At 30.1% G+C, this 25,948-nt stretch overlaps 1 protein-coding gene across 1 annotated transcript in view; it reads right to left on the bottom strand.

The window, feature by feature from the left end:
* Window positions 1-3,811, bottom strand: part of LOC133669508 (probable phospholipid-transporting ATPase 8) — an 8,018-nt gene extending 4,207 nt beyond the window's left edge. Inside the window, 5 exon segments of the mRNA XM_062089715.1 lie at window positions 254-513; window positions 516-541; window positions 544-810; window positions 813-1,584; window positions 3,075-3,811. Coding sequence (XP_061945699.1) covers window positions 254-513; window positions 516-541; window positions 544-810; window positions 813-1,584; window positions 3,075-3,461 — 1,712 coding nt within the window. The 5' untranslated portion in view covers window positions 3,462-3,811.
* Window positions 3,812-25,948: the final 22,137 nt, after the last annotated feature.

The following is a 25,948-nucleotide window of genomic DNA, read 5'->3' as shown; positions in this document are numbered from 1 at the left end:
GGAGGTGACCAAGGAATCAAATGTCACACAGCTCAAAAAGGATGTAATTTTCCTTCCAATGAATGAGTTTTCAGCATAATTAAAGATAACATAATCAATAAACTTCAGTATCTCTAATTTGAAGCAAATTGCAGAAATCAATAGAATTTGTTCAGAGGCGACTATGTTTGGATGGAACAAGCTAACTTAACAATTTTTTATCCTAATTACCATGGATGGAAATGAAGAAACACATTGTACCTGAAAAGCTCACCTGGTAAGTTTTTCACCAGTAACAGGGTCCAACTCATGCAATGATATGCTTGATTGTGTCCTTTCAAACAACTCAAATCCAATCTCCCTTGCAGCTATGACAAAGGCTGTTTCATCTGGGGATTCGGCTTCATAAAAAATTTCACCTGTTTCTTTGTTTCTCTCAGGAACTGCTGTGTTGCAGACTGCTAAAATTCGAAAGAACTTCTTTATGACATATGAATGGGGTTCATTAACCCACTGTCCATTCATTATACGTTCATATCTCTGAAGTTGAATCCCTTGATTGAATTCCTGAGTTTCTAGTATCATCAGCTTCCAGTGGCCCATCACCTGCTATCCTCGCCAAGGTCCTTTCTACTTCTGTCATACCACAGCCATAAGCAACTCCTGCTATAGAACATTTGACAAATTCCATTGAGTTGCATGTCAATGTACCAGTTTTGTCAGACATTATGTATTCAACCTGCCCAAGCTCCTCATTCAAATTAGATGTGCGTGCTTGTGCAGGCTTGTTGGTTTCCTTATAGTACATATCCTGATCTTGGTTAATGAAAATGGTTTGTAAACCTTTACAATTTCAATTGACACATACAATGATATTGGTATCAGATATCCATACAGCATAAGTCCTGTCAAGAAATGAAAAAATGCAGAAATTGGTGCTCTTTGGGGGTCAAAAAACACAGTTGTGTCATCCGGTCGAAGATACCACCTTCTAAATCTCCCACCTCTAAAATCCTTCGTAGTCTCAATTCCAAAAAATATTGATCCAATAAATGATATCAAAACCAACATGCTGAAAAGGAGATAAACTATCTTGTCCATTCTCCTCTCAATTTTACTCCTCTTAGAAGGGGGGGGGTCTCCTACATTCTGCATCACTTTAGTGTCATGTCCCGTGAAAATAACCACACCATAGATGAATTCAGTGTTCCTGAGTTTGGAATCTCTTAAAAGAATCTGCCGAGGTAAAAGTGGGTAATCATATCCGTTATAGTACAATGTTCCAACAAAGGAATAAAGCTGTTCATTCGGGTCCTCACACTTAATCATGGCCATAAATTTCTTCAAGGATTCTTCTTCACGTAGGGAGGATGTCACCTCTAAGGCATGCTTCAATTTTAAATCAGTCTCTCCATCAAGATTCATGGTCTCAACATAACAAATTCCATCCTCATAGCTTGATGAAAGCAGAAGCAGATCAGCAGGAAAATACTCATCCTTGGACACCTTAACAATGTCTCCAACTCGGAGTTTCTTCCATCTGGTCTCATGGAAGGTAGAATTTTTATGATACACTTTGACCCTTCTATTGTTAGCCTCTATATCCTGAAACCATTCAAAGATCAGTCTAGTATGAATGAATCACTGAGGAATTGTTTTTTGGAAGGGATGAACACATGCAATAACAGTACAACAATTTGATGGAGCCTGGTAAATTGAATGAGAACAAATATGAACCAAGTGAAAATTACAAGAAAAAAATGGATTTAGCCAGCATGCAAGTTTATAATCAGCGTTTGAATAATAGCAAAAAAAAAAAAAAACCAACCCATTATTACATAAACTGGTGGTTTAAATATATAAATATGCACATATTGAATGAAGGCATTTGAAGGCATGTATTTAATCCCCCACACCCAGATGCCACCCCAAATTATGTGTGGAAACTGGCAGGGTAGGATGGTGGATTATATATATAAATATGCACAACTGATGACAAGAAACTGAAGTCTTAAATAATAAATTTGTTGACAGAGCACCAATGCTAAAAAGATGCAAGGAATTTGTTATCTGAAAGGGTATTTATAAAAGGACTGTTAGTTTAGAAATGTATGTATGCTATGTAACTAAGAAGCTATTACATTGTGATGCATATAAATCTTGAACCATGTATGACTGTCGAGGAACTAACTAGCACCAGAGCAACCAGCAATGCCATAATCATAACTTCTCTGACAGATCCAAAAGTAGATCAAATACAACTCTTGATATCTTGATTTAAGGAGAATAATAGGCAATGGAAGAATATACCGAAAATTTACCTCATAAATATTCTGCAACTATGCATATAACTTTTGTCTAGTGATACCAGTTACAATGGAAAAGAATCCAAAGAGCTGACCCCTGTGAATTTGGGACCAAAGTTTGTGGGTGGAATTAAGTAAGCTAGAATGCCACTGAAATAGTCTCTCCCTATTTCATTTTCTCCATCACAAAATGCAATGTGTTTCTTTTCAACAAGGCTGCTTGTTGCACTTTCAAAGTATATAAATATCCAACTCTTCTTTCAATTTCTATGAAAGATCAATGGTGCTGGGGCCACTGCTTAGTTAGTCAAGGGGTGAAGAAGGAGCTCAAGCAAGATTCTAAGTTTAAAAGTCATCCATGAAAAGAAGAAGAAGAAGAAGAAGAAGGATATCATTACTAGATAAACAAGAAAAAACTCAGTTACATAGTCTTCAGAAACAATAATAATAAATAAGCAAATGAAGCTAGTTAACAGTTATAACTAAATGTATATGTTTGCTTTCTAGAATTTAAACAGATAAATATAACATTTAATTTCTCAATCCTAATCCATAATTGAAAAGGGCCTCTACAGTCATTGATCCTCATATCCTATACAAATTATACTCATGTGTCTGAATAAATCTTAGATAGTCTAAGACTATGCAGACAGCAATTTCTCAACAGGGGAACCAAAACTTTGAGTTCACTTCATCATTAAAGCCCGCACAAAGAAATGCACAGCACACCAACAACCACATGGTGCAAGGAAATGAAAAAAAGGAGAGAGAGAGAAAATGCAAAGTTACCTGCTTTCTTCGCCTCCAATCTTCGATACCTTCTTTGGCCATGGTGGCTCCAATCACCACAAGCAGAGGTACAGCAACACTAGGTGCCGTATAGGGGGCTAAAGGACTAAATGAAACACAAGCTACAACAAGAAAGTAAAAATTTGCAACCCTCCTAAACTGCTCAAACAAAGACTTTGGAATAAAATTAAGCGCAGTATACTTGGTATTTGATACATAATTTCCCCTATAATTAAGCTTAATAGCCTCTGGATTATCAGGGTCATTGCAATAAACCACCCTAGAGTATCCCTTTTGCCCAATTCGAGCATGATTTTCACTAGACTGAGATTTAAAGCACGAGAATGGTAATAACTCGCTAAAACGCAAGCTCTCTCCCTTAGTCATTTTGTGGCCTAATCTTCAATTGTGCCCCTTTAATTTTTCCAGAAAGAAAATGAGAACAAATCAACGCCCCCTAAGTATATATCCACATTAATGTCATAACTATTATAAACAACCAAAACACAAGATATAGACACCCGTTATTCCACTCTTTTTGATGAATCTTCGAGCGAGAAAAAGGAACTAGCAAGCAAACGATTGACACGCAAACAAGCTCAATATGCTTGTAATTCTTACATGCACGGAAAGTAGAAAATTCCTTACGTGCTTCTACGGAAAATTCCTTACTTTCGATAGAGGTGAGAGAGATCTCTTACTTGCACATTGAGACAACAGAGAGATGTGAAATTTGTTAGTAGTAGTTAGCTTTGCCGCTTTAATAAGCAAAGTGGGCTCGAAAGAGGAAAATTAGAGCGTAGACAGGTGTTTTTGGCTGCTAGTAGATTTCACAGCATGTTTTGTCTGACACGTGGAGGATTTATTTGCCCTGCATGCTTCTCAAATCAAATGTAACTGCAAGTTCCATAACATAACACTGTTGTGTATTTGATTTTAATTAATGAAAGTTTCCATTATTTCAGTCAAATCGAGACAAGATAGGCATGCTAAACCCATAGCTATTACACCCGGCCGGGTTTATGTGTTTTGTTTTTTTACGTAGAGTGTTTTTTAAAATATATTTTTATTTAAAAATATATTATAATAATTATTTCATATGTTTTTTACATATTAGTATATTAAAATTATAAAAAAACTAAAAAATCATTAATTTTGATATATTTTCAAGTGAAATATATTTTTAAATACATTTAAAAATAAAAGTTATCATACTTTTAAAAACTTAATAAATAAAATAACTTATAATTTTTTCAAACTCTAATAGTTCAAATTAGATTTCATTTCAAGTTAATTTTACATAATCTAGATGAGACATGAATTAAGTAGGTCAACTTTAATTATTGTTTTTGAATTTTTATCCAAAATAGAGTTATCTTATTAAAAAATAAATAGACTAGGTGTGCAAGTTTAGGATGATTTTTTTTTCATGTTTCATATTAGTAGAGTGAGAAAAAAAAATTGTTCCATCAGATTTGGGGTGAATTAGGGAGTTTCTTATTAATATGAGATCATAATTTTTTTTATTCACAATTAATATTTAATTTTTAATATTCAAGAAAAAAAATTAATTTTAAATCTATATAAATGTTGAGATTTATCATTAACTCTCATACATGGTTAAATGTAAATAATTAAAGTATCAATTTAATAACATATTTATTTAAAAATATAAATTATTCAAGAAATATACATGTTACTTGTACTTATCTCCATTTATTTATCAAGAAACTTTATATCCACCTTTATCAATTGGGTTTTGTCAAATGCCCATAAAAATAATTAGAAGATTATACAAACTACTAATTAAAGAATGGGGTTTTAACCTAGCTACTTTACTATGTGAAGCAACTCTTCATTTTTTTTATCTTTCTTTTTAATTTCACTCCTAAATATTTATTTTTTTATTTAATTCTTTTGTGACCTAATTCTATGAGATAATATTGAAAATTATAGTAGAAAGATAAAATTAAATGACAAGACCATAATGTAAAACACAAATACAAAGTGTGGCCCATCTCAAAAATTTTAGAATTTTGATTTTGGTTCCAAGGTTCATTTTACTCATTTTTCATGTTCTTATATTTGAGAGGAAAAGAGAAAATTACACAAAACATTGAAGTTGTTGGTTGGTCATAGTTCAATCTTAAAAAAAATATATTTTTAAGTCAATGAATTCTTCTTCTCGAGAGGAATTCAATGAAAATATTTTTCCCTCTAAACATGGTAGGAAAGGTATATTTTGTTTAATTTAGTTTATTTTAATTTGATTTATTATTTTTATTAAAGTAGTTTTAACGCGTTGTGATGTTGTTTGGCTTTTTTAGGTATATAAGATGTTTTGGAGGTGTTTTCAAATAATTATAAATTAAAAAAATTATAATATTTTAAAATACATTCACAATATTAATTTTTTATAATATTCAAAATTAACATAAAATTTTACCCATGTTACATGGCGGGTGATAAAACTAGCAAAATTTATAAAAATTAGCACATTATTATTATTATTATTATTAATTTGGTTGAGAATGATCTCACTCCCGATCGAAATTAAACCCCTTTCTTAATAACACTTAAGACAAATCAACTATATCTGAATTAATATACTCTTAAAAAAAAATATTGTTAATCTTCTTGAATTTAGTATAAAATTTTTTGCCGCTCCAAAAACCTTGGACATGGCGAAATTTGCACGCGCAGAAAAGTGGAAACATATGCCCCCATTGACTAAAGTCAACCCTGGTCATTTATAGGGGGGGACAGAAACAGATAGTAGTCCAATAGAGAGGCCTTAATCTTTTTCTGGAGAATATGGTTTAGAACTTTAGAAAGACTAACACACTGACACGTGCACGAATATGATGATGCGATGGTCGTTGGCCCACCCTGTAGAAAAGAAAATACTTGAACAACAGGTGATGTGACCTTAAATTTAACAGATTGTTTGGGATATAATCGTGTTTTCCATTTTTTATATAGTAAAATTTACTCTCTAATGCTATAAAATTTATAACTAAAGAAAATTGAGATTTCTTGATTTTTCATAAGTTTTTTAACAATAAAATCTTTTTTTTTTTTTTGCTTCTGAGATTAAAAATTTGTTGAGCTAGGGTAGGGATATTTATGGGTTTTCATGATCTAGAGCACATTTTTAACCTTGAAAAAGGAAAAAAAAAAAGAAGTTTTGCTTTTAGGAGTACTTTAGTATGTTCACACATGTATTTTGTATAATTAACAATTTCATGGGGGGATATCTTGGTATTTTCATGTATTCTTTTTAATTTTTTATTCAAAAATATATTGGTGCATGTTCAAAACGCACTAACGAGTAACCTCATTTAGATAGCGCGTGTGACATCACACAGTGACCAAATATGGTCATTCATCATTTCACTGGATGCGCAACCATCTCCTCTTTTACATGGTGCGGTGCGTGTAAACGTGTAGTGGTTAGGCTGTCATTAGTGGTCATTTGTTTTTTATTTTTATTTTTCTCTTGTTCTCTCTCTCCTGACAATTAAAGTATATCATTGTCCTCTTTATTTTTTATTTTCAATTTTAGTTCTCATTATTTTGATTTCTTATTTCATTTTTGTTCCTTTTATAAAAGTTTTTTTTTTCAATATAGTCATTCAATTATAATTTTTCATATGTTTTGTTTTTCATTTCGATCCTCATTCTTTTAATTTCTTATTTCATTCTTCTTTCTTTTATAGATGTTTTTTTCTAATATAGTCCTTCAATTCTAATTTGTTTATATGATGTTTTTTGATTTGGTCCTTCTACTTTTGATTTTTTATTTTTTTTCCTCGACTCTTTTGTCAAAGTTTTTATAGTTTTTAATTCTATCCTTCAAATTAAATTTATGAATCTTTTTTCAATAATAATAATATTTATTTTAGTTTGGTCCTTTTTATTTTGATTTTTTATTTGTTTCCTTTGTCCTTTTATCAAAAATTTTATAGTTTTAATTTTATCTTTCAAATCAAATTTATAATTATTTTTATTTCAATAATAATATAGTAGTAGTAGTAGTAGTAGTAGTAGTAGTAGTTTTTAATTTTATCCTTCAAATCAAATTTATGATTATTTTTAGTAGCAATAATATTTATTTCAATTTGGTTTTTTTTTCTTTTGATTTCTTATTTGTTTTCTTTGCCTTTTTATAAGAGTTTTTATGGTTTTTAATTTTATCATTCAAAATGAGTTTATGATTTTTTTTATTTCAATAATAATAATAATAATAATAATAATAATAATAATAATAATAATAATAATAGTGATGGTAATAATACTAATAATAGTAATTGTAATAGTTATAATAATAATAATAATAATAATAATAATAAGAGTAATAATGATAATGATATTGACAATATTACTAATGATACTACTAATGATGAAAATAATATTAGTAATATTGGTAATAATAATAGTTTATTATGATAGTAATAGTGGTGATGATTATGATAGTAGTATTTTATAATAGTAATGATGATGATGATGATGATAGTAATAGTGGTGGTGGTGGTGGTGGTAATTGCGCTAGTAGTAGTTGTCGTTTTAGTAGTGACAATAGTCATAGTAGTTGTGGTAGTGATATTCATCGTAGTTGTAGTTGTGATATTCATCATAGCAGCAGCACCAACAACAACAACAGAAATAACAGTAATAGTCGTGGTCATGGTCATTATGGTTGTAGCATAGTGATAGCAACAACAATAGTAGTAGTAATGGTAGCATCAACAGCGGTGATGGTTGTAGTAATGGTGGTAGTAATAGTGGTGGTGGTGGTGATTGTGATCGTAGTACTGGTGGTAGTTGTAATAGTAATAACAATAATTATAATTATAATTGTGGTAACAGTAGTAGTAATTATAATAATAATAAAAATAAAAATAATACTAATATTAATTGTTGTGGTTGTGATAATAATAATTATAATTATAATAAAAATAATATTAATATTAATTGTGGTGGTGGTGATAATAATTATAATAATATCTTCTTGCATGGGTTTATAGCATTGCAAAAAAAAATCTTCGCGCTCTTGATATTTTTTCTTATGTTTTTAAAAATATGGTTTGGCCCGTGACAGAGGTGGGTAAATAAACTAGTAACAACTATTAATTTAATTATGTATTAACCAAATACAAATGCATTTTTTAAATGGTTTGGAAATGAAATTAATATTAATTAGCATTCAAGTGAAAATAATTCAATATTAATTAATATATAAATTTACTTGAACATATTAAAAAACAATTTATTATTTATCACCACTACTCAAGCGCATGCTGCTATAAATTAGGTATTTTAGATTACAATGTAATTTAATTTTCAAGGATTTCATATATAGAAAAGTGCTACTATATAATTCATTTATAAAAATAATAAATATCAACATGTCAACTAGATGTGAATAACAATTATTCAAGTTTAAACATGGAAAGATAGGCTAAAATCAATCATGAATAATAAAATCAATAAAGCTTGAAGAGTTCTAATCAACTAAGAAAACTAGAAAGTAGTTTAACAAATCACCAAAAGTCATGATTGATTAAAGAAAAGTAATCAATCATAGGAGTTTGAATTCAAATGATATACCAAAAGTTTCAATCCTACTTAGAGAGTTTTTGACAAGTTAAGTTGACCAAGTCGTTTAGCTTAGTTAGAAATTTATATAATTATAAGCAAAAAAGAAGTTTAGTTTGTATTAAGATTCATTATACATCTTTAATTGATATAGATTACATATATAGAATTAGAATTATATGTTTGGATAAAATTCAAAAAAATATACCAATATAAAGAGCTATTAGAAAAGAATATCAACCTCATACATGCAAATTTCTTTCTACAATTTATTAGATTCAGTTTATCTTTTTTATATATATAAAGATTTTCCATTATTTACAACTTTATTTATCTTTCTTACTTTCAATGCCTTTTCCTCTTTACCTTTTCTTCTTCTCGAGTAGTCATGTTTGAGATAGAAATGCTTTACTTAAAGCTTGAAAACTTAGAGCATTCATATTTCATTTGATTTTGTAAGGCCATTGCTTGTCTTTTCTCAAGTTTCAGTTCTTAGTTGTAGTTTCTCCTCATTAGAAGGAAGAAACAAATAATAAGTAACATGATTAGTCAATGATAGATCACATGTTTATTTGTTGGATAAATAGATTGGGATGCCGAGTGAGACTAGATTAACTGTTGATTCCATTAACTAACAATTATGCCAAAAACAAAAAAACCATCATCACCATAGATTTATATGGAACAACCAGTATTAGATGACATTATTAGATGGCATAACCAAATATGATAAGTACTAGCCTGGTAGCTATGGTTACTCTTAAAGGGGCATCTTTTTATCAGTTATTAAATCTTTCTAATGCTAATACATGAGTTATCTAGACAGAGATAGAAAACATATCGAACATGATGTACCACAATAATATTGTGGTTATCAATAGAATAATACAAGGCAAATCTGATCAATTGAATTAGATTCAGATTGAGTTACAATGAATTAGATTTGAAATTTCATATGCCTTTACACCTAGGGACAATTCCTAGTATAGTCATGACCACTCCAGTGCACCTAGGGACAATTCCTAGTATAGTCATGACCACTCCAGTGGTGGTGTTTGGAACTATAATGCCTCAATTAAGGTATATGTGCCAATGTATTCGACTTTATAATAACCATAACAAAGCCTATGTATGGTCAACGCTAATACACTAGTTGCCCTATAAATATACATGTAATTATAAGCCAATTACGTGACCCAACATCCATAAACCAACCACAACAACCTATTATAGGCTAGTTTAATATCCCATAAGCTATCTTACAACAAGAAATCCCTAGTACTCTTATGCAACTAGCTTTTCATATCAATTAGGACTAAACTAACCTTGTACTTAAAGGAAATGAGATGAACAATTAGGTATGTCTATGATCATCCATATCCATAGTGGGATGATAGGTTGCACCTAATTCTTAGAAAAATAAAGATCATTGATTTCAAATAGTTTTTGGGGAAGATAACCACTCAATGAAGGAATACGTCGTCAAGTTCATCAATTAGTGTGATAACAGTGCAGCATGCCCTTTTATAAAACTAAGGTTGTTCAGTTTATCATTAAAAAAAAAATTACTTTTTTTTATGCTACCACCTAACTCCATCAATAGTTGGAAAGAGAAAGAGACTCATTTCCATAAGCATTTATACATAAAAAACTAGAGGTAACATTGGTCAACTTAGCAAAAGATTTCGGGATCTAGAGAATTTATAAAAAAATTATGCTCTTCGATTAAAAACTCTAAAAGCCAAGTGCACTACAAAAATATTAGAGAAAGAGTTCATTAAACTCATACTAAAAGGGATGTAGATGATATAAGGAAATAGTTCGTAGGAACCAAATACCTAAACATCAATATCCTTAGAGGATGCTCTCGATACAAGAATATGCTAGTGAAACAAGCAGAAAATAAGTCATTAAAGGAAACTTACCTAATTTTTTATCTGAATTATATTTGAAATGCCCATTTAATGACTAACTCAAGTTCTGATGAAGAAGTCTTACAATAACTAATTTCGATCCTTAAAATAATAATAATAATAAAAAAAAAAGACTATTTGACATCACTATATTGAAAAAACCTAAATAGGCTAAGAAACCCTCGTAGCAAAGATGCAATAACTACCAAGATAGTCGATGATAGTAAATGATATTTTTTTAAGATCAAAAGAGTTGAACAAATCTTATTGTTGATCAAATAAATGAAATAAGTACTACAAGTGGTGTGACTCAAGGAGTCATTGTTGCGATGTCGCGGTCACACAAATTAATTACCCTAGCTTCAAGTACAAAACACAAGATAGTATAGAGCAAGCAAGGGGTCGATCCCACGAGAAAGATTCAAGTCAGATTTTTATGCTAGATGATATGCAATTTGGGAAGTTTGGACGTTATCTAGGCTAAAGCAAAAGAAAACAGAAAACTATCAAACAAAATTTAATAAAATTAGAAAATTATCAAGAGAACAAACCTTGGTCACAAACACACATCCACTTACAGAAATCAGAACTGATCATGGAAACAAAACATCAATTTATATTCTGAATATTTATCTCTTCTTAACATTAGTTAGTTAACGGATCCGCCGTATAACTAACCCTAACCATTAAACAACCACAGTGTCCGCACTAGTAATTTAATTCAATGGCAGCCTTAAAAACTAGATAAGTTGATTAATCAAGAAAACATAATTGTCCGAAGTCTATGTTTGATTTGATTGAATGTTCTCTCTAAGATTAATAACATAGATCCGCCACAATTATTAAACTCAGTTGCTTCACAAGTTCATATACCACAACTCCGGTTTTGATATCAAACTCAACAATAGATTGACTACAATAATAACTTAGAGTCCGCTCTAGCAATTAAAATAAACAATCATAGGAAAAATAAGCATAGGAGAACAAACATATTCATCATATAAACTGAAAAGAAAAGGTAAAACAAATCTCACAGTCCTTGAAATCCGAAGGTTTCCGTGTCCTTGCAACCAAGAAAAAGTGTTTAGCCATGCATGTTTGTTGAACAACTAATAAAAAAGAAGGAAGAATGCATAATTTAGAGTTTCTTAAAGGAAGGGGGTGTTTTTCTCTTCTTGGCTAGCTGCCCCCCTTCTCTTCTCTCATTCTTTTTATATCTTAGGAAACCCTAGGTCTCTATTTTACAAAATAGTCCTCCATTAAGTAGACTGTTTACATTAAGTACTTCAAAAACTATTTTTCTAAAAAAGGAGAAATAGCCTTTCATAAAATCTTCAAGCTTTGACTTAGAGGAGCTAAATTGCTGAAATAAATACTTGGATATCGATTTAGATGCTTCGAAACGTAATTTGGACTCGTTTCTTCACGAAACCTGTTTGCTGGTAGAATTTAGATGTCATCTTTGAAAAATCATATCTCCCTCATATGACATCATTTGTGGATGAAATTTGGAGCGTTTATAGAACTTTGAGTCATAAATCTAAAACAATTGAGTTTGCATCAATTGGACTTCTGTAACTCTAGATATTCAAGTTGGAATGGCCGAAGGTCAACGCTGGCAGATCGCGAGATTTGACTTTGAAGGCTGCGATTTCCATGCTCTTCCTTGTTTTATTTTCGTGTCTTAGATATCCAGAAATGTATGGATGTTAGCTTTTTAGTTCCACTGGAATCACTTCATTTCAACCTCTAGAGCTCACGCTTTGCACAAAACATCGACTGAAGGTCAAATCTGTCAATTATCTCCAATTTACTCCTTTTTGCATCTTTCATCCAAAAGTGCCTTCAAAACATAAAACAAATAATATCAAGACATTTTATATATAAAACATAGGCAAAACACTAGTTAAATATGGATGAAACTATTGAATAATATGGTTGCATCAGTCATGACACTAAGAGCCATATTATCTTCAAAAACCATATTATAAAGGTATTAGAAACTAGTCATAATTCTTTTTTAGAAAAAAAAAGTGGATAATGATCTATTTCTCAAAGTATTAATATTAGTGGCTACCTCAAGCTAGAAAGACTTATTGTTAAATGAGAATGACAAAGGGTAAAGCTTGATCGACCATGACATCGGTTAAAACTGGTCATAAATGATATTATTGGAAATAGGTAATCGATCATAGCAATGTCAAAATAATGGTGATAAAAGTTTAGTAGATAAAAGTTTAGTATGTACCCTATTGTATAATATATAAGTGCCCTACCTACTAGACCAACCTTTCAAAAGGTGAAAACTTGAGGGATAAAGCTAAGCAAGTTGTGACTCAATAACATGCCAAAACATTTTAAGCTTAATATATCAATTGATAATAAGTGATATAAATAGTAACCATAACAAAAATCATTCAAACTTAGTGATGAGGAGGATGCATATTTTTTCAACATTCAACAATATTTCCTAGACTTTATAAAAAGATGAAAACAAAAAAAAATGTCTAAAGATCAGTTTATAAGATACAATGCCTAAATAAATTGGTAAGAAAATATGATGCAAAACCATATACCTATCAAATAAACAAGCTTTAGATATTGAACAGACTAATAAAATGGTCAAGAACAAATAACATCAAGTCTTGAGGAGTAGTAAACATAATTATATCTAATCTTGTATAAATTAGTAGTAGTGATTGATGATCGATTTCTACTGAAGATAAAATCATGCAACAAAAAAAAACCTTTGCACATAAAGGGGATAAAGTTCTTATTCCACCTCTGTCTACTTCAGAGCTTACACTAAACCATAATCTAATAAAGGGATATATTACTAAAAAAACCTCTAAATAGGTAGACAAAGCTATTATAAAGTTAGTTAAGAAGTATGTGTAGAAAAACCATTGAAGAGCTAAAAAAGTTAAAGGTAAACCTAATGCCAAGGTAAGACCAGAGATCGACCAACAATAATGGTAGGATAACATTATCCAACATGCAAGGCTAACAACTAAGGAGCTCAAAAAAAAAAAAAAAAAACAGGCGGCACATTATTGGACTAAATCTTTGTCAGCCTTACAACAAGAAATAAATATGGCATCATCTGATTAATAAAAGCAAAAAAAGGATGCTACTCCAACAACCACTATAATAAAGGATGGATCACTACCTATTAAATAAAATAATAATGGCAAAGACTAGCCTTAAGCCATAACAAAAATCATACAAATTTAGTGATGAAGAGGGTACAGATTTTATCAACAATCATCAATATCTCTTAGACTTGAAAAAGAGATGAAAACAAAAACAATTGTTCGGAGATCAATTTAGAAGAATACAATACCTAAATATATTGGTAAGAAAATATGATGCAAAACCATATACCTACCAAATAAACAAGTTTTAGAAATTGAATATACTACTACTAGTAGTAAAGAGCTCAAACAAAAATAAGCTAACATGTTTTTGGCCTAAATCTTTGTCAGCCCTACAATAAGAAAGAAATGTGGCATCATCTGATCAACAAAACTAAAAATAGGTTGCTACTTCAACAACCACCATAATAAAGGATGGATCGCTATCTATTATAAATAAAACAATATTGGCAAAAAATAAGGATGATGGTAACATCAAAATTTTAAAATAATTTGCTCATTTAGGATTGAAATGGCTTTAACAATTGCTCTAATCCAAATAAAAGAACAACTCGAAGAAAAGAACATCATAATTATCGATGCTAATAGCTTCTTGGATGATGATATGTTAGAAAAGACATTAATACCCTTATTTATGGTAATATATAATAAGAAGAGGAAGAAGTTGAATTTTCAATCTTGATATAACAAATGAATGAATAAAACTTATTCAAAGAAAATAGATTGGAAATTCCTTTAAACACAAAGATGAGCGACCAAGAGGAAATCATATCCACAAATATGGTATTCACTCTTTCCTACTCCTTTGAAACTAAACTCGACCAACTATCTTATTTGGACAGTAATTGTGATGATAGAAAAAAAAACAGAGATCATTAAATCGCTAAAATAAACTTATGATCAACTAATAACCATGTCATACATTTCCATACTAATATTGGTTATGAATCACTATTTGAAACCTCTATACATCGCAATAAATCTCAATGATGTACTGGTATATAGGTTCCTTGTTAATAATGTTGTAACACTTAATATTATGTCATTAACCTTGATCAATAAAATTGGTTGTAACAAGGTTGACATGATCCCATCTAAAATGCTGATGTCAGATTTTGTAAAAGATGATGACCAGGAATTTGAAACATAGGAATATGTGAGTTATTATGACTTAGTTGCATGTTTTGAAGATTTTGACATAGTTTGTAAACGTATCCGATAAAATTTTATAACTAGAATTTTAACCATCATCTATTTAAAAAAACATTAGAAAATAAAAATCTTAGAAAATATCTTTTCACATTAAGTGAAACAATATGTATAAAAAAATACATGAAAATGATATATATATATATATATATATAAAGGACAAACAAAATCAGTGGAGGAGAAAATTGGATAAATAACAGGATTATATATATATATAAAGGACAAACAAAATCAGTGAAGGAGAAAATTGGATAAATAACAGGATTTTAGGTTAAATGTTAAATTTAAAAAATTCATAAATAATCTTGAATCTAATAAGGGATAAAACTAAAGAGAAAAAATAAGAAAATGGTTAAACTAGCCTAAAATCAAAGATTTAGGAAGCCAAAGACTGAAATGTAGAAAGAGAAAAATTAGAAGAGCCATTTCAATTCATTTAAGGAAAAATAATTAAAGAGAAGAATTAAGAAAATGATTGAAATTGGCCTAAATTAAAAGAATTGAGAAGCCAAAGACTGATATGTAAAAAGTAAAGAAATTTAAGGGTTCTTTCAAATTCGATGAGAGGGCAAAATTGAAAGAAATTAAAATAAACTATCAAAATTGGCTGAAAATGAAATAATTAGAAAACTGATAATGAAAGTGGAAAAAGCATGAGAATAGAAGGGATGGTATGAAAATCAACATTTGAAAACAATACCATTTTATGCTTAAATTAAAAACCATAAAACATAATTAAACTAAAAAATGAAACTATTTCACATTAAGTGAAACAATGTGTTTTGTTAAATAAGAAGAATAAAATTAAGGTTAAAGCAAAACAACGCTATTTTTTCCTTCAGATTCTACAAATTTTCTAGGCTTTAAACATGTTTGATTATCCTCGAGCGATATTTGGCTCCACTTATAGCCTTGATTGACTCTCCCCATGAGAAAAAAAAAATATGTTTTTGCTCTTAAACATGGCAGCTACCATCCAGAGGAAATGAATCTCATTTTATGCTCTAATCTTCTCTCATAAATCATCTAAAAAGGTAATAGTCGCTAGCTTGAAAGATTCTAATACCCAACTCAGTTTCAAGACAACTGTCTGGATCTTCTAAGCTAAATATTGTATGAATTTTGAAGGGTTTTAAAGAACATCCCTCTATAAATAGAGGAAGAAATCCAATAGTAGGAACAACTAGTTTTGATTTTTTAAAAAAAAAAAAAAGATGAAAGAATATAGGAGAAATCACACTGTTGTTTCTTAATATATAAAGAAAAAAAAAGGCGAGGGGGACAATAGTTAAGAAACCTAAGCATCAAAGCAATATCAGTGTCTTTAGGAAAAAAAAAAGGTTCTTAAGGTATTCAAGGAACAAACAACCCTAAATTAACAATTTATTTTGACATGATCAAAAAATTAATGTCTTATCCCAAGTGCAGGAGTGTCAAAGTAATAAATAACTCGGCAAAACCGCAGTCGAACCATAAAAAGGTGAACTATATAAAATTATAAACAACAAATGAAAAGGAGTTGAAGAGAACTTTTGAGATATGATATTGATGTGAGTATTAATCAAAGATAAAAGTAATTGTCAAGGTTAAAGGATCCACTAATAGTATTAGAAATAAGTATAGTATAAATTCTTTTTATTAATCAACTGGAAACCACACACAAAAGAGGTTCCAATCAGATGATTTATCTTTAATAGTTCATTATAAATTTTTAACATGATCATATTAATTATCTTATTTTAGTAACACCATACTTTTAAATATTGTCAGAAATTCATGATGTTAACTTATGTTAACAACAAATCAAGTTCCTTTCATAGCATAGGTGTCAGTTATACCATACAGTAGGCTATGAAAGTGTCAAGTATTTGTTGTACCAAGGGTTGTACAACACAAATCTAGAATAATCATTTAACAAGTAATGTATTAAGAATTAGTAAGATAAAAAGATAAGACAATTTTATTCTAATGTTTTTCTAAGGTTAACTTCCTTAGATTTGGATTATTATCTATCTTTTTTTTTTTCTTTATATATATATATATATATATATATATAACTTAAAGCATAATGCATCTTTCACCTATGTAATGAGCTTTAGGCTAATGACTCCAGACCAGTTGGTCTTAAGACATTAGGGGTTGAGACACCCCTACGAGATTAGTTACTCGGATTGCAGATATTGATACATAAATAGTGCAATGTTTGATTCCTTTAAGCTTTTATCCTTAATCCATGTAACAAGCACTGGGCTAATAGTTCCCAAGTCAATTGACTTTAGGGTATTAGGTGTTAAAACATCCCTTCGGGCTTAATTGCTTAGGTTAGAAAGGCTACGAAACCAAACTTATCTACATTTTTATTTTCATCAATATTATCAATTTGTTTTTGTTTTTGTTTTTTACAAATTATATACTATCCATTTCCCTTAGTTGTTACCTTTAACAAAAGAACATAAATAATGTAATAATCCAATGTGCAAACCACAATCATATGTTAAAGTGTGTGTGTGAAAATTAAGGTTTAAGAATACTTGTTAAATGAGTATATGAGCAGAATCAAGTGATAACAATGCGAGAGAGTTTATAAACCTGAATATTTCAAGAAATGTTATGATAAACCTTGTTACAAATAACCATTGGAAAATTATTACTAAGATGCGTCACAAGAGTCAATGGAATTCCTCCTTATTCTGTCATCCTAATAACAATAGTTCTATCAAATGGTTTTAATAATAGCAAAATAGTTAGTTTTTGTTTCTTATAACCCCAACCAAAACGAGACATTGTGCTCAATGTCCTAAGGTAGAAAGATAGAGTATAGAAGACATCACTTGAAATAAGGACTACTGACAAACCTGAAACACACTGAAAGAAATATAAGAAAGAACAAAACATAAATAATATGCTATTAATAAAACCAAAAGACACAAGTTTTTACAAACTAAGGCTCAAATCCAATGTAAGCTTTTTACGGTGTTCCGTGATTGACCAATTGATTCGACTCATAGAGGAATCCACTGCAGGGTTGAAAGATTGTAGTTCATCAATCAATTGCTCAGCAGTAGCAGCAGAGATGAGGATTTATCATGTTGAAAATGTTAGAAATTGTTGTTCCATAGCATGATCAAGAAAAGACAATAAATTATTATAAAAACCATTAACATTTAGTAAACCTATAGGTTTCTGGTGAATGTTTAGCATGGCCCATGAGGAAATATGAAATATCTCTTCTGATGTGCCAAGATCACCTGGTAAGGCAATGAAGGCGTCAACATGTTCAAACATTACAGTTAGTCGTTTAGACATTGTGGAAACCTATAGTTCCTCTCTAATTATTTTTCCAATGATGTTCCCTTTAGCTAAAACTTTAGGGACAACCCTCAAAACTTGACTACCTCCTAAAAATGCAGCTATTGACACACTTCCCATTAACCCATGGTTGTCTCCCTTATATAATAAATGAATTTTTCTCTCAGCTAGTACCCGACCAAAATGATTTGTTGATTCTATAACCTCTTTGTCTTTCCCTGGACAAGATCCACCAAAAACACAAACATTTTTTTATTATAAAAGCCGAGGATACCTTTATTTGTTACACTACTCTATTCTTGGTGGTTGTATGTTGAGTAGAAAAAAGGGAAGGAAAAAAAGATTTATAAATGAGAAATTAAAAATACAATCATATCATATTTGTGTAGGCCAGCTAGACTCTCTCTCTTTCTTCCTTTTTTTTTTTTGGAAAAGCATATATATGTACAGGTAGTTCTAATTGTGGCTCACATCTTTCCTTGGTTTTATGTCCAAGAACGGTTTAAACGCCCTTTATGGGTCGGGGATAAGCTTCTCATCCAGTTTTCTTAAAAACTGGCAAACAATGTCTTTTTTAATCAGATTCCCAAGACTATGTCGAGCATGTTCTTTATGAAAATGAGGCCATAAATCATGAATTGCACGATCCACATCTCTATTAAGGTACGTCCCAAGAGTCAATAGAAGATTATCTAAGAACTCTTTATGTTTTGAAATAAATCCTAACTTTTGATAATTTTCACAGGTTTCGCAGAACGCATGTCTGTCCTTGAACATGGTGGGCTAATAAAATCCACATTGTAAGATTTTTGAAATCGTATTTATTGACGAGAAATGACCCCCATATGCCTCGAAATGAAAAAAATTAATGACACTAGTCACCTCATTGTTAAGAATGCATCTTTGATATATTTGATTAGGACAATATTTGAATAAGTAAGGGTCATCCTAATAAAAGTTCTGCACATCGCTCAAAAACTTTCTTTTGTCTTGGGTATCCAAATGAGTTGGCAAAAATCCTGAAGCAACAAAATTATCAATATTAGCAGACCAAGGTATTGAAGGAAGAGAAAATGAAGATTCATCAGGAAAGTAATCATCAATTGGTGTGATGTCAGATGTCGAATCTATTATCAATTTTGACAAATAATTCGCAACAATATTTTCAGTGCCTTTTTCATCCTCGATTTCTTTCTGTTTGAAAGTTTCAAAGATTTCAGAATCGTGATTGACTTCCCTTTGTTTGGTCATGACATGAGGAAATGGAAGTATTGGTGGGGAATCAATATTTTATTTGCAATGTTCAGGTTTAACCCCTTCCTTACCCTCATATATTGACTCGTCATCTTTCTCACAAGGTTCAATAATGGGTTTTTCAATAACCTTACCACTGTGGAGAGTAATGACTGATTGGACTTGATCTATGTGTTGTCTTCTAGAACTGCTTGCACATAGATTGAATTGCCCTTTGGGATTTTGTTATGGTTGAGATGAGAACTTACCTTTCTCCTAAAATCTAAGAGCTGATGTGAATTTTGCAAAAGTATCTTTAAAACCTATCATGGTTTGAGCAAGTTGAGTGTTGATTGTCTCTTGCTTTTCAATGAATGTTTGCAATGTTTCCTCAAGATTTCTTCTAGAAGGGGGAACATAAGGAGGTGCATATCCATGAGAATTTTAAAAATTATAGTGTGCTTAAAATGGTGGCTGTGAAGTTTGTGCATTATTGTTACTACTTTTCCAACTGAAATTTGGATGATATTTCCAACCAGGGTTGTATGTTTACGAGTGTGGGTTATGATTTGGCCTTTGAAAACTGTTTAAAGCATTGACATGTTCATTGAGACTTTCTTTAAAGAAGGCAAAGTTGGCCAATCATTGGTTGAGTGTTCAATAGTTTCATAAATTTAACACACAATTTCTTGAACAGATTTTAATTGACCATTCTTTTTTAATTCTAGTGTCTTGACTTTTCTAGCTAAAGATGCAAATTTGGCTTGGAGGTCATGATCTTCCCTAAGGTTGTGCATACCTTCACTAGATGTATGAGGTTGAGTTTTACCCGGTGCCTCATAAGTACCTGTAGTGTCCTAATTTTAAGCATTTTCAGCTAACAAGTCTAGATACTCCATTACTTCATCAAGGTCTTTATTTTCAAAAGTTCCATTGCACATCAATTCCACCATTTACCTATCTTTAGGTCCTTCATAAAAATGTGAAACCAATCTCCATGTTTCAAAACCGTGATGACGACATGTATTAAACAAATCTTTATACCTATCCCAACATTGGTACAATGTTTCTCTTAGCTTTTGAGTGAATGTAGTGATTTGTCTTTTGAAAAAGTTTGTTCTATGAGATGGAAAAAACTTCTTTAAAAACTGTTGTTGCATTTCATCCCAAGCACGAATAGGTCTTGACCTCAAATTTTGTAGCCATGTTTTAGCTTTATCTTTTAATGAAAAAGCAAAAAAGCTTTAATCTGATGGTGTTCATGCTACAATTTAAGTCATTATAGGTGTTATAGACTTCTTCAAATTCTCTCAAATACAAGTATGTATTTTCTAGATCTAAGCCATGAAAAGAAGGTAAAAGTTGAATAATGTATGGCTTAAAATTGAAGTGAGATGCATCAGGAGGGAAAACTATACATGATGGTGCATTTGTTCTTGTTGGATTCATATGGTCTTGAAGTGTTCTAACTCGATTATTCTCATTATGAAGCGATTGATTATTCTCTTCGACTATGTTTTCTAAAAATGATGAGGATTTCCTAGAAAGTCTACCACTTAATGTGCGTTTCCAAACTCTCATGCAAGTGTAGAAGAAAAGGAAAAGGAAGAAACAAAAATTAGAACAACAATAAAAGTGAAAAGAAAAATAAAATAAAATAAAATAAAATATATAATTTATACAATAACCTACCTACCCGGCAACAGCGCCAAAAACTTGACACAATCAAAAGATTGATGTCTTATCTCAAGTGCAGGAGTGTCGAAGTAATAAATAACCCGACAAGACCGGGGTCGAACCACAGGGAGGTGAACTGTATAAAATTATAAACAACAAATGAAAAGGAGTTGAAGAGAACTTTTGAGATGTGATATTGATGTGAGTATTAATCAAAGATAAAAGCAATTGTCAAGGTTAAAGGATTCACTAATAGTACTAGAAATAAGTATAATATAAACTCTTTTTATTAATCAACTGGAAACCACACACAAAAGAGGTTCCAATTGGATGATTTATCCTTAATAGTTCATTATAAATTTTTAACATGATCATATTAATTATCTCATTCTAATAACACCATACTTTTAAATATTGTCAGGAATTCATGATGTTAACTTATGTTAACAATAAATCAAGTTCCTTTCATAGTATAAGTGTCAGTTATACCATACAATAAGCTATAAAAGTGTCGAGTATTTGTTGTACCAAGGGTTATACAACACAAATCTAGATTAATCATTTAACAAGCAATGTATTAAGAATTAGTAAGATAAAAAGATAAGACATGTTAATAACAAACTTTCTCGGATATAAACATTGAAGTCCATATTGAGTTTATATTATACCTATTCTAACACCATTAGTGAAACATTTTCATCTTGACATAATAAACTTAGCTAAACATTGTGAAGAAGAGAAACATAAATAAACTATATAATAATATAGTTATGATAAAAAGCATAAATAAGAGATTAATGAAAGCAAAACTTAAACATTACAAAAATACAAAGAAAGAAAGCAAGAATATGATCTTGATATGAAAACCATGTCTAAATGTATGGAAAATGTCTTTTTTTATAGGCTAAAACTAAGAACTATTAATTTGATAACTAATTATTGAGTAAATGGCCACCTCTTGACTTGGTGACAACCATTATCTTCTTGTCTGAACAAAACGTTGTTGTTAAAGTCAGAATTTGAACAAATAGTCTTCATGAAAGTTCTGGTAATTTATCTCAGATTTCCAACAAAATAAGAATGAGCTCATTTGAACTTTTAGAACTCGAGATATGGGTTGAACACTGAACATTATATGGGTTGCAGGACAGATTCCAACTTCTCTTTTGTTGCTACAATTTGAACTTGAAAACGGCTGTTTTGAACTTGGATTCTGCATGAAAATTTTAGGCCTATGTCTTAGCTTTCTATCCATATAAACCAGACCTAATTCCAAGCTCTATAACTCCAGTTATGATCCAATAACCGAATAGTGTTCCAATTTGAATTGAACCAGCATCTCTTCTTTAAGCTTAGCCCTCTCTTTGTCTTCTCAATTTGAATAATTAAACACATCAATCAATCCTTTAAATTGTGAGATATGCCTACATTTAAAATGAGTATTTACCATAAATTAAAGATATCTTATATTATCAGACTTGTTATTATAAAACATACTCAACTTAGGGAATTTAATGATACTTTAAGTGCAATATAATGATATAAAACCTTGATAAAAATAGAATTTTAAGTACTAATCAATCACCTATCCATACATTCCTAGTTAACCAGAACATCTAAATGTAGCTTTAGAAACATTTTATTTTATAACAAAGATTTGATTTTAACTAGAGTGGTTATCTATGAAACTAATTATTTCATTGACACATGTTGCATCAATTTACATATTAGCAATTGGCATGGGATATTTATCTTTTAGAGTAATAAGATTTCTAAACTTTTTACATACTCTTAGTTTGTCATTCTTCTTTAACATTTACACTATGTTGGATATACATGTGGCATATTTGTATAACCTAATTAATTTAGTTTATAGGAGTTATTTTAATTCTTCTTTCAGATGTTTAGAGCCATTCTTCATGAAGGTTATCTATGTTGTTTGAAACTAGGCTTGATTGTTATAAACCATGTATTTCATGATAATGCAATGCAAAATAACCCTTATAAGCATGTACTAGTGCTATTAGTTCTTTATAAAGTTTATCTAAGATACTTACACTTATAAAGGTTGGTTTAGGCTCGTCTTCAATTCTTAAATTAACCTCAATTAACATGTCTTAAATTTCATCATATCTATCATCCATCTTAGGTGGAGCTAGAGGAAGACAAGTCATTAGGCAGGGATCAATTTGTGTTCTTAGTTTGGTTTTACTATAAAAGTTTTGTTTTGCCACCCAATATGCCAACAAGCTTCATCAAAAGCCATAAAACATGCAATTAAATTAAATGACTCATTTAGTCCATTGTTTCTTACTTTGGGCCATTTTTTTTCCCATTATAGGTTAATTGACCTAGCAAAATCTATTATAAATTGTTTTATGCATGTTATCCTCTTGCTAATAGAAAAGTCAATAAGCGACCCATATTATCCATTCTCATGAATTTGACTGGACCCACTTCATTACTATACAACCATGATTTTGTCATTCTTGTATTAACCATAAATGATTTGTTATTTGCTTGGACTATTTTAGTTTATTTGTTTGGTAACCAAAACATCAAGATCTAATTTAAAGATGATGACACACACATATTAACATGTATCCAATCTTACCCAAGTAAGGTATTGTAATTTGTCATTGCTTATATTATAAAGAAAGTTATACAAGAGGTTCTGGACCTAGGTTTACTTGATACCCATTGTAAAATTTGACACAACCACTTCTAATAGGATCATGCCAGCCTTGTAAAGGCCAACCTTTACGATTAATAATTAAAGCATAATATTTAGTGATACGTTATTATTAACCAAAACTCTTTATATTGGTACCCTATTGAAGGTAGTTATAATGTATAGAGGTTTTAAATGGAAAATCATAACCAATGCTGGCTTAAAAAATGTGAATCTTTGTTGTTGTTCAACTACTAGTTCAGTTTGATTAACTTTAATGATTTTTGTCTTTTCTTCTACATTGTCTTCGTAGTCATTGTCTAAATAAAGTAACTAGCTATGTTTGGCTTCAAATGAATATGGTTAGGTAAAGACCATATTTTTTGATTTAATTTTTTATGGTCATTCACTTTTACCATAAAAGGTTTTTAAAGTTTCTTTTTCCTTTAAAGCACTTTGTATGCCTATCTATTATATTAAGACAATAGCTCTAGTTATTCCTTCTCTTTATATTATGTACAATCATCAAAAAGGGTTTCTAAATCATCCTTCATCATGTCATCATCTAGGTTGCCATGAATATCGACAATCATGTTATTTGGTCTTTTATCTAGATAAGAGCATTTGTTGAAGCCTTATTAAAGTCGATCGATTGATTTTGTGTTTAGATATTTTTATTACATTTGAGCATTACTAATGTTGTATCTTGTTTAATAGGTGCTTGTTCTTTCTTTCTTAAAAAATTTCTTTTTGTAGCATTTTTATTGCTTATGCTCGAGAGCTACATCATCTTCTACTCCTTTTATATAACACACAATGACTGAGGTCACCGTTATGGTGTTTTGTTTCTTGTTTTAAGCTCTTAAAGTGTTCATATAATACTTTATAAAACTTTACCCCATTGTTAGGTTTGTTAATCGATCCCTACTTTTACTTTTACAATATATGTCATTAATTCAGCTTGAGGTTGGTTTTCTTTTAATGCCTTTTTTTTATTTATTTTAGTGATGACATCGTAAACTTTTTTAGAGACATCTTCTATTATTTGTCTCCTTAACAAGTCTTGCTCTCTTACAACTTCATCAGGCAAAGGTTGTGTAAAGATATGAACCCTCTATTAGGCTTACCAAAAGTCTTAAATGCAGTGGAAATAATAATTTAAAATCTTTTCAAGAGTCTCTAGGATTCTGTTAGATAAAGTATGATGGTTTAAGGTTTAAACAAAGATTACATGAAGATAATTTTATTCTGAGGTTTGATCAATATTTTTAAGGATAGATTATCGCAAATGACAAGTTATCCAAGTGTTTGGCCTCAAAATATCCTACATAAACCACTAGTAAGGAATCTCTTAAAACCTTAAGGAGATAGGGATTATTATGTCTTGGAGTGCTAGCTCATTTTTTTTTTTTTTTGTTTCCAAATGTTTCTCAAAACCTTATGTTTTGTGATATATGTATAACTCTCTCCATATGTTTTGTAACATACTTATCTATTTGATCATATCATATATTTTCATTAAAAATATTAGACATAACATTTATTTATAGAGAAAAACTTATAATCCTATAAATATCAAAATATCAATTTGTCCATTGAATAATATCACATATATTATTTCAGGATAATTTTAGAAATTTATTCAATCAAGTCCCTACTTGGTTTTTCTAGATCTAAAATTGTAATCCCTTATATTAATTACATTTTAATCTTTAATTTCTAAAACTTATTTATAATCAACTTACATTTGATTAATCATCCTAGTTTAATTTCTGACCAATAGTTCTTAATATGCATGACTCATTAAGTTTCTAATAAGTTAGACTGTATACAAAACACATATTATCCTTTCATCAAGAATATTCTTATTTAGACATTATAATATGGAGTGTGTCTGCTCTGTTAAATTGTGTTTATTATAACACCATAGTCATTAATTCATTGAATAAGATTCGAAACTCTTTTCAAATTTCATTCCACTTTATGCAATGATTTCACAATCAATACTATTTGAGAACATATATAACATTTATCCTAATTCATTTAGGGTGATGAATACTCTATTGATCACTCAAATACCTTTATATAGTTCATGTTATAATCAATATA

The sequence above is a fragment of the Populus nigra genome, chromosome 1 (genome assembly GCF_951802175.1).
Source record: "Populus nigra chromosome 1, ddPopNigr1.1, whole genome shotgun sequence".
Classification (NCBI taxonomy): domain Eukaryota; kingdom Viridiplantae; phylum Streptophyta; class Magnoliopsida; order Malpighiales; family Salicaceae; genus Populus; species Populus nigra.
Note: the sequence above shows the minus strand (reverse complement) of the source record. Positions and strands in the feature narration are given on the sequence as shown.